Below are 16527 nucleotides of genomic sequence, written 5' to 3'. Positions count from 1 at the left end.
TATATATATATATATATATATAAGCTTATTGGTAGATTCATTTCTGCTGTGACCACCACAGAATATCAAAAACTTTATACATTGTTAGATCCACAGAGCAGCTCATATACATCGACTTGACTGAAAAACTGGGAAATGCTGTTGGCTGTTGTGTGACGGCAATTTAACATATTACACAAACAAATGTTTATTATGAGGTTGAGTTCAGTTATTTATTAGTCAGTTACTTATTGACACTTTTATTTCCATATTGAATAAATGACGCTTCCATATCGCGTTTGAATCCAGTACACGTTTCTGAAGCGGCTCTCTGTGCTGCTTCTGTGAAGATACACGCATAAGCCGCCTCTGAATAAATATAGCCAAAAATCCCACTAAAATCCATTGCCATGACTTATCGCGAGAGGCAAAAGGTTACGTTTTAGTCGCATAACATTGGTTAATGGAAACGCCGTCATTTCGCAATACTTTTTTATCGACATTTATAAAATATCGCCTAAGTTTTGCGCAAATCTGTAATGGAAACGCGCCTGAGATTTAGTCAAATTGTTTTTGTACAATCTAATTTTTACACAAATCTAGTAAAAACTAGATTTGAGTTGTTACATGGATTGGCAGGTTGTTGTTGGATTGGTTCTTGTTTTAATTATGAACTTGCTTCGTTCTGATCAGTTCCACAGAAAATAAGACTTCTTACAGTGTCGTATTTCATTTTGAATAGTTTGATTTAAGGATCTTCAGACATTTGTACTAAAAATAATAAATCACTTTTTTGCCGTGTGATCAGAAAAAATGAAGCCCAACCATATTGTAGTGGTTGGGAGGAGCTATTAAAGCATGTAAGCTTTTTTTTGTGGCTAAAATAGTTTTAAAAAGTAACGGAGACATTTTGCATTTCCTTCAATTTATTCCCCCTAAATGTTCTTTACTTGACCTTTATAAAGTCTTAAATGTACCCTTATCAAACCTGCAGAAATTCTGCATACATTCCATAAAATAAATAAATGAAACTGCTGAAATAAATCAAGATCCCCCTACCCCACACTTTATTTGGGGGTGTAGGGGGATTGTTGATTGGACATCTTACATGTGTAACAATGTTTTTGTAATTCAATTTTTAAATACTAAGATTACAAACTTTACGTTTGTTAAAAGTTCTGTCTAGATTTTATTTATAAACTAAATATGTATAGTAGGGATGCACCGAATATTCGGCAACCGAAATTATTCTGCCGAAAATAGCAAAAAAATCTCTTTCGGTGTTCGGCCGAATAAGCGAAAAGGCCGAAAAATATGTACCGAACAATGACTAACGCGATCAAATAGAGGCACGCACTAATGCAGCAAACATGTCGGCAGTATGAACGTATTTAAAACTATCGGAGAAAGACGCAGAAATCATTACATGCACGAAGCACCGACAGCGAGAGACTGTTTATTGTTGCATCACGTCTCCGATGAGAAGAGGTGTCTAATGCTGGTGGTTAGGTTACTGTATGATGATTGAAATCGCGAAATTACCTTTAAACGATTAGTAAATCAACTGCAGTATGTTATATTTTCTCATGCACGCATGAATTGCATGTATTCTGACAGCGCTGCACGAGCTCGCGGCGCCAGGGTTCAAAGTCTAAAGCGCGAGGAAAATCTGCGCTGAAACTGTTACTCGTCAGTTGCTCAGTAACATTTTTGTGATTTTTTTTTTTTGCAATAAAGAGAGTTAGTAAGTTGGTTTAAGAACAAACTTGCCAAAATAATTCTGACAAGAAAAACAGTTTTTAAATGACAAAATCCCTATGTCAACTTCCACCACCATCCGAGTGCAGCATTTACATTTAACACAAATGAGTGCACTTAACCAGCACATTTACACCCAGTTCAGTACCAAAAAAAGCATGGGTGATCTTTATTGCGAGAAATGTACACAGATTTCACACTGGCATTTTCTTTTCTCATATGCACGGTTTTTCTCCTACATAAACATAAAAGTCAACATGAAATCAAAATTAACCCTATTGTGGGATGTGACAATGTGATACGTGCGACAAACATCTTCCCAAATTCGTAATGAGAATCATTTATAAATCTACTGTTGTCAACAAAAAGAAGCACTGAGATCTTCCTGCGGGTTTCTGCCAAAATAAAAGCAGAGAAAAAGCAACAACTCCATCGACATTCATAAATGATAGTGTTGTAATTTTACTGTCGTTCAGTAAAATAAAATAAAGTAAGACAAAAATAATCATTACCCTACAACAGCTCTATTAATACATTTATTAGGCCTATAACATTCACACATAGTGTTCAAATTGGCATCTGTAATATATTCTAATGTTTTAAAAAGTATTTTCTGCTCAGCAACTTATTCATTTGAAGTTAAATTGTGCTTGGTTGGTATAATGTATGCTAGAATGAAAAAAAAAAGTTCAGTGTTAAGTAAATATTTTTAAATTGTTGTTTTGTAATTGATTTTTTATTTGATAAGCAGGACAAAACAGTAAAAAGCACATTTTGGCAATTTACTTAATGCAATGGTGAAAAAAAACAATGGCGAAATAGGCCTGCATGGGGGAAAAATGTGAAAAACCATATTCGGCCTTCGGCCCAGTGTTTCATTTTGTTCGGCTTCGGCCAAGAATTTTCATTTTGGTGCATCCCTAATGTATAGCCTATGTTCTAAACTAAAGAAACTGTAAGGAGGTGTTTGCTCAGTTATGGGGAATATATGTTGCTGTCAAGGTTTTTTTTGGCCCAATCACTGTATTCTCCTGAATAATTGTAACTTTTAAAAATGAAATGCTTTGGCAAATGCTTGTAATATAAATCCTTCAGTGTCCTTCCGACCATAAGTCATTTGTATCTTCTTGTCTTTTAGGAGACAAGAGGCACAGACGAAGCCACAGCAGAAGCAAAGAGGTAACTAATTTTAGTCCATTGATGTCATGTAGACCAAAATTAAACTGGTCACATCATCAGTAGTTTTACAGCTGGCATTTCTAGTTTTAGTCCAGGGTAAGTATGCAGCTTAGACAGAAGGAATGAAATGCCAGACTGAGAAGAAAAGCACTGAGATGTAATCACAAGTGCATGTAATCTTAAATTGTATTAATATGGATTACAGATGGAGAGAAATGTCTGTTTGGGAGCTTTTTTAACGTCCTGTATTTTAGATCATATGATAACATTTCTATAATAAATTATACTCAGCGTGCTAATACACGAAGAGACACTCTGAACAGAAGACGCTGCTGACAGATAGCAAAATTATATGCCTACTACCTGGACAGGTAACTATCAGTCATTTAAACTTATTTGCCTATTAAACGATATCTTTTTGTCTCACAACCCCAGTTACTGCCTTTTTTGTAAACACCAACAGAATTGCAATTAAAAAAAATGAGTGGCCATTCTCAATGTGAATGCATGCAGATTTGCACAGTATTGAAATACTTTTTAAAACAGTTAAGTTGCACGCACTGAGATTATTTTTCATATATATTTGTTTGGTCATAATTGGATTGAAGGTCTTAAGGGCATTTTACGCTGTACACAGTGACCGTGAGTTTTCAGTTGGTTTTTTTTGTGGGAGAGCAGGACAGGTGATAGAATGGGCTCATTCACATGAATCATGCCACTTTGTTGTGTACGACCGCATTTTATTCATATTATATTATTTATTTATTTTATAACCTATTCCACCCTACAAAGCCTAAACACAGTGGTGTATTTTATTGATTGTGAAAGCTGCATAAACTTTAAAACACAACTCTAAAGCCTATTTTCTCATGGTTGGTGGTGTTGCTGTATTTTGCCTTTGTATAGCAGCATTACTTTTGCATTTCTCAAAAGAAAATCCACACACTTTATGAAGAAATAAATATTGTATTACCTAAACTTAAAAAATAAATGTAGTTTAGCTCTTTCTTGCGTGCCTCACGGAATGCAATATTTAAACAGTAATCACCTCAGACATGTTTTCACTCAATAGCACAAGCGAGCATCATTGTTTGTTACCACTGAAACTTGTGATTATGTGGTTTAAATAGCTTATTGTATGTATAGAAATGTGCCTGTACACATAGGAGGTGGCAAGATGACAAGAAATGCTTTCTTGTATCATGTAAAATGCCCTTTAAAGTCAACATGAAACCAAACCCAGTTTACTTTCGTAATGTGAATTTTCTGAGTTAAAATAATAATAATAAATATAGCTGCAAAGCTATATCTCCTAGCCCTAGATGTATGGTAATTTAGAATATTTTATATTTTGAGCCTCTACCTACTGGAAACCAAGATGACGGCTAGGTCAAATTCACTCGAGCATCTTTACAAATCCATCATGACAAAGCAAAAACTAGATTTGTCAGTTAATTACATTTTGAAGAAAGATTGACAAGATAAACATTTGAACCAAGAAGTCAAGTAGAGCTAGACCAGGAATGTGTAAGTAAATAGGGTTCATTTTGATTTCATGTTGACTTTTATGTTTATGTAGGAGAAAAACCGTGTATATGAGAAAAGAAAATTCCAGTGTGAAATCTGTGTACATTTCTCGCTATAAAGATCACCCATGCTTTTTTTGGTACTGAACTGGGTGTAAATGTGCTGGTTAAGTGCACTCATTTGTGTTAAATGTAATTGTATATTGGCCACTCCTTCATCGAATCCGCTGACCTCGCCGTTCTCAAGCCCACCGCATCTGCTTACTCTAGCCCTCCAGCCGTTCTTCACTCTAGCCCCGCTGTGTGTTTCGTTGTGAAAGCGAAACTACTTTGTTTGGGCTTCCAAAAGAGGACACAACTAGAAATCAGTGGTTAAGTTGTATTTACAACACTGTTCCAAGTTCAACCCAAATATTCAGATGTGTGCAGTGCATTTTATGGAGGACTGTTTCCTGATCCTGGAAGAGTAGACTACAATGCCGACTGTTCTGACTCACAGAGTGTAAGTACGTTTTATTTTAAAGGATTTGCCACTGATGATTCAAATGCGAGTTTTGAGCAGTGTAGAGTAGCGCTTGTTGTTTGTCATTTCTCCGATCACAAATGCAGACATGGTTTTATGTTTACACGATGCAATGCGTAAAAAGACAGTATTCATTATAATCTGTAATTATGTCCCCACTGGATGCAACAAATGTCTCGTTTATAATGGGTTTTAATGTTTTTGTCTCGTCGCTCCGGCCTGACGGCATCATCACAATATGGTAAGGGGCGTAACATTTTCGTCACACGCTTGAGGTATTCGGCCAATCACAACGCACTGGATAGCTGGCGAAGCGGAGCACACCTCGCTTTTCAGATCGATGAGCTTTGTAAAAATCGACGCGTTTCAGAAAGGCGGGGCATAGAGGAGAAACAATAATGGACAGTATGTGGAAACGTTTTTTGAACCTTAAACAGCGTAAACATTTCATTACACCAAATACACAAAATAATGTTCTTTTTAGCAACATCATATGACCCCTTTAAATATACACATTTAAATAGTGGCTGTCATAAAAGCTTGGACGGATTTATTCAAACATAAATAAAGCATTAAAGAACGGTAAAAATTAAATGAATGTTATATGGTGCATATATTTAGCAAAATGCTCCTCTTTAGAGTTTATTTTTCTGGCTGACTATCAAGTTTATGGTCACCAAATATGCTTTCTGATGTAAATGTAATGTTACATTAATTGTTTACAAGCTCTTATATTGACGTCTTTGCTCGGCTGAAACACTAATTGAGAGATTACATGAGACAGGATACAGATTGTAAAGTTGTACTCTTTCTTTTAACTTACCTTCGGATGTTTAGTCATGTTTATTTTGTGCTGAAACTGGTATTAATGTGGAGGAGATGATCATTTCACGTGCGCCTCGCACTGCTGCGTCTGTTGATCTGAGGTGCTACAGTGATCTGTCATTCCACATTAAACAGCACCAAAACAGCATTTATTGTTTTAATTCTGCAATACAATGGACATAAATTGAAATCTGAGACTTTGTTTCATATGTAAAGTACAAACGCACAATGCTTATTGCGGTATATTGGAATGGGAGGTGCGCTTCAATGTTCCATCCATTAATTGAAAACAGGCTAGACTAATCAATTCTTGGGATATAAGAATCGATATCGTTTCGTAAAAATGAGAATCGATTAAAATCGTGATTTCGATATTTTTTACCCAGCCCTACTGTACAATGCCACATACATTCACATCTAATGTTAACTCAGCGGTAAAGTTACTCTCACAGGACACTGCACTTATTCGCAATCACAAAAGTACATTATTTGCATGTGCAAGCCTTGCCAGTTAAATGTTTCATTCATGTGCTGGTCAGACGTGCGCTTTTTCTGAGCGCTGCGTACACCTGAAGTACGTGCACTAAAAAGTAGGGCTACACGATAAATCGAAATGAAATCAAAACTGATAGTAGGAAAAAAATACTATGGAAGTCACTGTAGACCAGCAACTGTTTGGTTTTCCACGTTCCTCAAAATAGCATTTATGTTCAGCTGAAGAAAGAAACTCATTCAGGTTTAAAACAAATTTTGAGTGAGTAAATGATGGTATAATAATAAAACACTATGACTGAATTGACAGAGAGATGACAGAATTTTTATTTTTGGGTGAACTATTCCTTTAACGTTAATAAAACAACAAAACGCAAAGAGAAAAATCACTCATTACTCTTGACTGAAGAACTTTTAATACACTTGCTTTAGGAATCAGTTTATATAGTGTTTTATTTTTATATTTGTTCATTCAATTTCTTGAATGCCCCTGCTAAATACACCTATTGTACCTGAAAATAAAGCACTGTTTGTTTTATTTGTGTATTATGTATAGTTTTAATGTGTATCTTTGTTCTTATTTTTTTTTAATAGTAAAACCAACATGACAAATGATATTTCTAAAAAAAATCGTGATATTATATTTTTGCCATATGGCCCACCCCTATCTCAGACAATAAATATCACACATCCCTAGTTTCAGTATTATTTTGAGGTATCCTGCAGCCCTAATCAAGCTATTTTAGACCGATTCAAAACTACCCATTGTGAAAACCACCTAAAGTATCTGACTAGATTTGTGAGGTTTGAATTTCCTTGTAGTCTTCATGTTCACTAAATATATTTTCCTTACATTCTTAGGTTGGAGAGAGCAAAGAAGCTTCAAGAACAGAAGGAAAAAGAGTTGTTGGAAAAACGGCAACAACAAGAGATGGCAGCAGGCAAGTAACTGGTGCAAATCATCTGCCTATTGGTGCAGTGGCTTCATATCTGACCCACCGCAGCAGACATCCATCTGATATTTTGTTGGTTGTTTCCTAACAGCAGCAGCTCCACTGTTGTGCGATACGACCACTGCAGCACCCAGTTCAGGCCTGAACGTTGCAGCACTGCTGGCCTCTGGCACACAGGTCACTCCTCAGATCGCAATGGCTGCTCAGATGGCAGCGCTTCAGGCCAAAACGCTGGCAGAGACTGGCATTGCTGTGCCAAGCTACTACAATCCCTCAGCGGTGAACCCAATGAAGTTTGCAGAGCAGGAAAAGAAGAGGAAAATGTTGTGGCAGGGGAAAAAAGATGGGGTGAGGCCAAGAAAGTCTCTGTTGTATAGATTTTTAATATAGGGTTTTTGGCAGTTGGCATGATACCACTTATATTGTTTGCATTGATCTGTTTATTATAAGTTTTATGTAATATACAATTCATTTTTCTATTTGCTGTATATATTCCTCCACTTCTGAGTCTATGGTAGCCCATAGAAAAGTTTATGGGAAAGGAATTACATTTGATAGACAAAGGATAGTTTGAACGTTAACAACAGCAAATTTAGATTTTCTAACCCAAAACCTGTAGCACCTACCAACAGTTCAAATTTGCATTTGTTTGTTCAATCTTGACTTTTTTTTTATAACTTTTGAACTGTTCAAACGATTCCAAAAACAGTCCAAAAAAATCATAAGTTGACTCTTAGACACAGAAAATAATCTTTATTCTTTCTCATTTTGTCTTTGATAAATGATTAGCTTTTGCAAAGTACTTACTGCCTCTGATACTAGTTATCTCAAGACACAAGATTTTAAGGATGTCAAAAGTAGTGTTTACTTTTGACATCCTTAAAATCTGATGTATTGCGATGTTCAGTATTAATATATGTTTATGTTGTAGGACAAGTCACAAACAGCTGAGCTTTGGGAGAAGCTGAATTTTGGTAATAAAGACCAAAATGTGAAATTTCGCAAACTAATGGGCATCAAAGTAAGTGTTCTCCTGTATTACGTTTTTATTCTGAATGTTCTAAATGTGTGAACTGGAGAAATTGTTCATTTTAATATATAAATGTTTTGTTGTTTTATTTTTTATTTTATTTTTTATACTGTCATAGACTTCAGTAATATTTTGAATTGGCTGTTAATTTTTAGTAACTTTGTCATGTTTATTAGTTTTAATATTTAGCTTTATTTCAGTTTTATTTTTTAAACTTATTCCATGGTCTGCCTGAATACTGGATTCTGATTGGCTGGTAGGTAGGCAGTAAAACTGTTTAATGCACAGGTAGTTCCAAGTCAGTTTTATCACCATTCTATATTAATGCTCTGCTTTAATTGATGCATTGCACACAAACCGACACACACAGAGAGAGAGAGTCGCAGATCGCACACATAAACTTGTAATATTAGACACATTTGTCAGTTGCCAGACATAGCTGAATATATTGCTGCCCAATTAAAATAAGACAATATTATTTGTCTCTTTTAAAAAAATAGCATTACATTTCTTTAAAGAGACACTTAAAGATGCATATTACATTTGAAAAAATACATAATTTGATCACTTAATTGTCTACATAAGCCATTGGGGATTGGATCCAGGTGAATATGCGTTCTATTTGATTTATTATTATTATTATTATTTTATTATGTTATACAAGTGAATTGCAAACCAAATTGAATTTTTAAATGTTTGATGTTCCAACTCTCAAATTCACAGTGTGACTGCATTACACATTATTTACAGTAATCTGGGGAAGCTCTTGTAAGCAGTGTATGCAAAATGTCATGTTTTTATGTTAATCATTTTTAATAGGTTGGCCTAAAATCATGAGATTGATGTCCTTTTATTCCTTTTAGGACAAAATACAAAATCTGTCAACAGCTTGCTGTGGAAAGGACATCAACATTTGACTTTTAAAGAAACTATTTATTTGAAATAATTTGTGTTTTAATGCTATAAACCTACAAAACTGCGACCAAATGATACGTAATATATAACCTACATCTAAGTATACTTATTTGCATATTAGACTGGAATACAAGACATGAGCTACACCTGTGATAAGATTGTGATTAGCAAATTCTAGAATAAGTAGTAAAATGGGGTATTCGCTGTGTCTTTTCCAGTTTTCTGCCTCGTCACTCAGACCCATCCAGTGTGCAAGAAGATTTCGCATTGCCTCTGGGAAAAGTTCAGTTGCCAGCTCCTCAGGAGGTGGCAAGTTTGTAATGTGCTCAATGTGTTGGGCCTTAAAACCTTCAACCCGGTGACTAATGGTGCTGTTGGCTGCATTGAACTGCTGGCCAAGCCAACCTGCCACAGCCTTCAGCAGACTGCTTGAGTAGATGGAGTAGCTCTGAAAATGAGATTGAAATAGGGCCATCACAGTGTTCATCAGTTTTTCCTCGTCAATCATCCCAGTAATACAGTATTCAACATAGTCCAGGACCTTTGTGGCAGTCTTTAAATGTTCTGCTTCAATACTTGTAAATAGCTTCACTTTTTCCCCTAGGCTTTGAAGTTTCTGTGCAAGTAAAGTAGACTGGCTTAAGTTTGTTTGCTCTGAGGAACAGTAGTCATGGTCTGAAGATGATGAAATATCTGACTGATCTGTGAGTACTGGAAAGAAGTTTGTTTCTACTTCGCCAGACTGCCGATGGACTTGGTATGATGAACATGTATTATTATTTTCCAAAATAGTTTGCGCCTCTTGATCAGTTTGGGGTTGAACATCCTGGGCACCAAGATGATAGGTCATGTTCAAGTTGTTGTCATTTATTCGAGATTTCCATAGATCCTTATGAACACAATTATTTAAAACAATAAACACTTTATTACAAATTTAGAAAATATAAGGACATGATAAAAATCATAAAATTACAAATTCAAATTACCTGAAATGACTCCATAACGGAGAGCTGATCTTGTTTGCTATACAGTTCAAATGCCACTCGAAAAACTCCATGAACACTATAGAACCACAGACTGTTGTTGGAATAAGGGAGTCGCAGTCCTTGGAATCTGTAGTCTAGAGATCAATCAGATAAATATTAACCTCTAACCCTCTAATTAACCCCTAATGAAAATTGACCAGGTCAAAAAAATTATAACCACATACCTGATGGGAAAACCAGTTTGGTTGCCAATCCTCGTTTAGCAAATTTTGCATGGTATCTGGGCTGGTTTTCACTGCGAACGTCTGTGTCTGAGAACAGATCAGCTCCAAGAAAGAGAGGGATCATCTGATCCTACATATTAAATTAAAAAATGAATAAATATAATATATTAACTGAAATTTATATAATAAACATTAATAAATTCAATAACCTTATTTTTTGGAAGAATCGTCAGGTTGTACAACTACACTATAAACTTTATATAAAATGATTAGGAAAACAGCTTGATTGTGAACAATAATAAGCTACACATTATTTAAAGAGACATTAATACACATTAATAGATGCAATTCATTTATTAATAATCAAGATAAGGCTGGAAAAAAACAAGAACCCACAGTGGAAAGGCACTCTTGGAAAAGAAAAAAACAGTCTAAGCTTATTGGCTAGTCGTAGCTGTTTTGAGATGGACCCAGAAAGCAGCTGAGGTGTATTCCAGAAAGCAGGTTCTGTGACATACCCCGGTATTTTTGAGGATAAGAGAGCGGATAACCTCAGCTTTCGGTTCCAAAATCGGAGGTTACTTTCCGGAGCAGGTTATGTTCCTGGGTTTGTTCACTTCAGAGCCATCAGCGCACGCGTGACCTACTGACAAGCCTTCAGTGGGCGTGACAGATAGCGCACAACATTATATAATATTACAATATAGTTATGTAATAACTCAAGACATTCTCAACAGAGCGACGAATCGTGAAAAGCGCGCCGTGCTGTTTCTTCTTCTTCTTTTGTGTTTAATGGCGGTTGGCAAACCAGCTTAAGGTGCATTTCCGCCACCTACTGGGATGGAGTGTGAGGCCTCGATGAACGAACATATATATTACTAACATAAATTTTTTTTTAAAATCAACTAAATTCTTCTAATCAAATCTGTATCTCTCAGATATTTTAGAAGAAAACCATAAACCCTTAGATGTTTCTGTGCATTCTGAAATATATTCATAACTGAAATGTCATTGATTTCCATATCTCTTCGTTTTTCAACAAGTTGCTTTCTTTGTCTATTATATGCCTCACAATGTAAGAGCACATGTATCCGTATATATTTGAATACTATTAAAATATTTTTGTTTCAAATAGTGATCCACTACTATTTCTTTAGGCATACATCTTTCCTTTTCATTTATTTTAAAATGCAACTGGAGATCTACCATTGGCATGCGGAACAGTCTCCGGAGGTCTAAATGCAACTCCATATCCACCTGCATCGCGGAGACTGGCGATGTTCTAAATGCCCCACTTCCTATTCTTAATGCTTGAGATTGGATACCACTTACTTTCTTCAACATAGATACTGATGCCGAACTATATACTATGCTGCCATAATCAATCATAGGCTAGTATGCCATCTTTAACTTAAGTCTCCGGAGGTCTAAATGCAACTCCATATCCACCTGCATCGCGGAGACTGGCGATGTTCTAAATGCCCCACTTCCTATTCTTAATGCTTGAGATTGGATACCACTTACTTTCTTCAACATAGATACTGATGCCGAACTATATACTATGCTGCCATAATCAATCATAGGTCTAATGATTGCACAATATACTCTTTTCAATGCCTGTCGGGTTGCAACCCAATCTACCCCTGCCAAACATCTTAAAATATTTATTCCCTTTTTACATTTATCTATTACTTTATTAATATGTGATGCAAAAGTTAGTTTTGAGTCCATCCATAATCCAAGGAACCTAATTTCTGTTACCTGCTCTAACATTTTGCATACTTTCCGATATATTATTATTACTAAGAACCTTAACGAATGCTTCTACTAATTCCTCTGCCTTTTCTTAATTAGTCATTATATATCTCCCCTCTTTTATTAAAACTGGAATACTTTTATACATCTGTTTCCCACCCATCTTCCTAACCATATTCCACATATCACTTATATCTACATTTACACCAATTTCATCATAGAATTGTCTCCAGTAATTTCTTTTAGTTATCCTTATTACTTTTCTTACCACTGCTTGAGTTCTCTTGTAATTTATAAAATCATCAAAAGAATTAGATTTTTTTACTTTTCTTAAAGCTCTGTTTCTGGTTTTAATTACTTCACTACATTTTTCTGTCCACCATGGTACAGCCTTTTTCATTCTTGCCCCTTTACTTTTCCCTATTATCTCTTGCGCTGAACTACACAGAATCATATTTATTTTATTATTCACATCCTCTACATCTTCAAAACTAAATTGTGTACTTATCATTTTACCTTCACATACATCTTTGAACTTATCCCAATCTGCAGCTTTAAACCTCCATCTGGGAATTTTCTCCTCTTGGCATACTTCAGTTTCTATCCCTATACTACATTTTATAGGATAATGATCACTTCCCATATTACTATGATCCAAAACTTCCCATTCACATTGCCTGGCTAAATTATTAGATACAATAGTTAAATCTAACACTGAATTACTTCCTCTAACTACATCTAATCTTGTTATACTCCCGTTATTTAGGCACACTAGGTCACTACAGTCTAATATTTCTTCTATCACATTCCCATTTTGGTCATTATTTGCACTTCCCCACAAAGTACTATGAGCATTAAAATCACCACACCACACTATGTTAAAATTACCCTCTCCTCCAATATTTTTCAGCAGATCTTTATTTAATTTCAGTTTCTCATTTATCTGTTCTACTATTACTCCTTCTACATTCAGATACTTTTCTGCCGCTCTTAAGATTATTCTTGTTCTTTCAGTTCTACTCTCAGTCTGTGCAGAGCAGTTAACTACTTCTACGATGAACGCAACAAATGCCAACTTATCAGTCAGGAACTTATCGGCGTTTTCTTTTCCCTGATTCGGACGCTCATTTCATTCGCTCGTTTCTTCTGCTACTTCCTTTTATTCTCTCATCTGAACTTTCTTGACTGCCTCTGCATATGTTAATCCTTCCGTTATCTTAACATTTTGAACTTTGACCGCATTTTTCCTGATCTGACAACCTCCATACCCCGCACTGTGTTCTCCCCCGCAGTTGCAGCATTTAGGTTTCACACCTTCCTCACACTTTCCGTATTCATGATCCCCCCCACATTTAACACAGCATTGCTTCCCTCTGCATACTGTAGCCACATGTCCATATTTCTAACACTTAAAACACCTTAGTGGGGGTGGAATGTAAGGTCGAACTACATAGCTCATAAATCCTAAAAACAGTCATTCCGACAATTTTTCTTCATCAAAATGTACCATTACAGAAAGACTGTCCATCCTCTCCTTGTCTCGGGTATATTTCAGCCTCCTCGCATCTATCACTTTTGCTCCTGAAATGCTTTTCTTAATCGTATCTATTGATACATTCATTGGTATTCCAGTAATAACTCCTCTCATCCATTTCTTTTCTCCCATAACTTGACTAGTAACCTTTTGCCCTAAAATAGTCTTAATCCCTAGAGCAGCCTTTTGTTGTTTACTGTCTTTGCAGAAAATGATCATTTTTCCATCTCGCAACATCTTAGCACTTTTAATATTTCCTACCATTTCCTTCAGTGACTTAGTCAATTTCAAGGGATCCAAACTACTTGCTTCTTCCGACATAAACGTCACCAATACCTTAAACTCCTCCTTTCTTGTTCTCATCTGATGACATTCTCTCTCACTTTCTGTTCCTGATGTTTGGCTCCAATCTTTCCTTCTTTTCCGCTTTTCTACTAAAGTCCACTTACTACTTTTGTTTCTTTAATTTCCCCCGCCATCTACATCCTCCAAATCCAGATCACTTCCGGACTCTACTCCACTTCCGTCCATCTTGGCCTCAGTCACAACCCAGTGTCGCCTCAGCCAAAACCACACCTGTACGCTTGCCGGTGATGCTGACGTACTTCCGGCTCACCTGTTTCTCCTTCTTTTGTTCAATGGTCGTTTACATGCTTAGTGCATATCGCCACCTAATTGATGCTTGTGCAATCATTTTTATTTTTTTCCGTTTAATCTTTAATCCTTGAGAATATGAATTATATTGTTTGTTTGAAGCTAATTATATATTAAGTCATATCAGATATGTATTTTGATTTCAAATTTAGACATTATAGAAAATGCTGATCCATGTGTGAGATGATAATATAAAACGTAATAAATAAACATATATAATATAATAAATTAAACATTACCTTGTCATAGTGCTTTAAGCCTTAACCCTGGAACATAACCTGCTCCAGAGCAGGTTATCTTCAGAGAACAAGTTACTATGGTTACTTACATACCCTGAAAGTAACCTCCGATTTTGGAACTGAAAGCCGCCTGCTTATCCTCAAACATACCCGTGTATATCACATAACCTGCTTTTTGGAATACTCCCCAGCTTGCTAAAGAGTAGTCAAAAACCCTCTAAAAGCGGTCTACTAAACCTGGGACGATAACCAGCCAGCCAGCCAACTTATGCTAGTTTTAGTTGATTTTCTTTCAGCAGGTTATGAATACATATCCAAAAATCCTTTGTAAATGATGGTACTTTTTGTTACTGGTACACCTACCTCGTTTGTGCTTGGTTTAGCAACATTAAACGAGTTGTTGTTTGTAAGATACAAGAATCGCACCCTCCTTTTACCACACTCCCAATACGACATATTGATGAGAGAAATTCCTCCAGATGCCATGATGATGTAAAGACAGGACAGTCGGCCAAAGAGCAAAAAAAAGTTTAAAATACCGAACAAATTAAGCGTTTCTATTGCAAACGCCCTGCATGCCAGATATCTTCTTCAGCGTGATCACAAAAGAAAACTGTACCACCGCCAACTCTAATTTAGTAACCGTAAACAGACAGCTTTAGCTATGAAGTGTTTTGTTTGCATGTTTAAATATGTATTACTTCCTGACTGTGGTCTCCTAGCCAATCAGCAGCCCTGCGTCGGAGCGTTGTACGGTTTACCCTTTGAACTGTAGTACGCGTCGCGCATTGTGGTCATCAAACATGGCTGCGGTGGAGTTTGGGGATAGCGAATTATTTGATCAGTTCGAAGAGAACGCGCCAGAGCGCGATCGTATCATAGAAGAGGTTGATGATGAAGAGAGTGAGAGTTCAGATCGACTGCGGGAGCTTCGGCAGACATTAGAAGTGTGCGAAGACACAATAGAGCGTTTGAACGCAGAGAATATCCTTATAGCGTAGCATCCAGTGAGCGTGCTGGATCTCTCGTTTTAGCTTGAACTGCATGCTGGTGTAGTTGTCATTGTACATCTGATTGTCTTCATCCGATGTTAAAAGCCCATGTAAAGAAAAATGTGGGATGTTTGTGTAGAACAGTTATGAGTTTAGTTCAGTTACGATGAAAATACGATCGAATTTGCTTTGATAACAGAGGCTTGTTTTTAATCTGCAATCGATATTATAAGTCTTATGTTTTTGTTGTGCGTAGGGATGTTCATTTTAACCGTTAACAGACCGTAAGAATTTTTGACCGATTAATACAATCAGTTAAACGGTTTAAAAAGTCATTTATTTATACATTTTTTCCCAGTAATTTTTCAAAATATTTTAAAAGGATTGTTGCATGGTTAAAATACGCTACGCATATATCACGTAACTTTAGGCTATAAGTCGCATTTTATTATTTCATTCAGATAGGCCTAATGCCAACGCGAAATGTTTACAAACATTATAATAAATAATGTTTATAATATAATAAACACCGTAAACATAGCTAGGCTATTTTAGTTCCCCTCACTCCACAACAAATCCTTTCAATTAACAGTAGCTATTTTGAAAATAACATTTCTTTTAAAATATATGAAGTTATAAACGACAAGCCAAAACGAATTAATTTAGGCTAAAACGAAACTGAAACCAACGTTGGGTTTCTCATTCGACACAAAATCAAATGTTTCCGTATTCGCGATGTATTTGAATGCCAAAATATTTATGTAGCCTCACACGACGGGCTAGAGTGAGCGGAGGCCGGCTTGAGTGAGCGGAGGCGGGCAGGCAGGCTTGAAAACGGCGTGGATTCGACGAAGGAGCGGCTGGCGGGCTTGCGTCAACCACATGTGATGACCCCGGGCTGGACTCCACTTTGTCCATGGTGAAAGCCGATCCAGTGATCCACAGCGCGAAGTTGATGTATTC

General features: G+C 36.3%; 2 protein-coding genes across 3 annotated transcripts; one reads left to right on the top strand and one right to left on the bottom strand.

Moving 5' to 3' along the window:
- The first annotated feature begins 7140 nt into the window (after nt 1-7140).
- On the top strand, nt 7141-9102 carry LOC107560309 (arginine/serine-rich coiled-coil protein 2-like). Its single transcript, XM_016244452.1, has 4 exons — nt 7141-7223; nt 7327-7583; nt 8167-8256; nt 9085-9102. The coding sequence occupies exons 1-4, from the start codon at nt 7214-7216 to the stop codon at nt 9100-9102; spliced, it is 375 nt and encodes a 124-aa protein (XP_016099938.1). The 5' UTR covers nt 7141-7213.
- On the bottom strand, nt 9006-15305 carry LOC107560326 (uncharacterized). Of its 2 annotated transcripts, none has more exons than XM_016244470.1 (4): nt 14936-15305; nt 10391-10520; nt 10167-10300; nt 9006-10069 (listed from the first exon to the last, which is right to left on the bottom strand). In XM_016244470.1, the coding sequence occupies exons 1-4, from the start codon at nt 15056-15058 to the stop codon at nt 9287-9289; spliced, it is 1170 nt and encodes a 389-aa protein (XP_016099956.1). In that variant the 5' UTR covers nt 15059-15305; the 3' UTR covers nt 9006-9286. The 2 variants fall into 2 exon arrangements, with proteins under 2 accessions (XP_016099956.1, XP_016099957.1); XM_016244471.1 differs by lacking the exon at nt 14936-15305 and adding an exon at nt 10909-11028 and having other exon boundaries at nt 9007-10069.
- Between the last annotated feature and the right edge of the window lie 1222 nt (nt 15306-16527).

The sequence above is a fragment of the Sinocyclocheilus grahami genome, unplaced genomic scaffold (genome assembly GCF_001515645.1).
Source record: "Sinocyclocheilus grahami isolate Dianchi unplaced genomic scaffold, SAMN03320097.WGS_v1.1 scaffold720.1, whole genome shotgun sequence".
In the NCBI taxonomy this organism is placed as follows: domain Eukaryota; kingdom Metazoa; phylum Chordata; class Actinopteri; order Cypriniformes; family Cyprinidae; genus Sinocyclocheilus; species Sinocyclocheilus grahami.
This window is presented reverse-complemented; position numbering and strand designations above follow the sequence as displayed.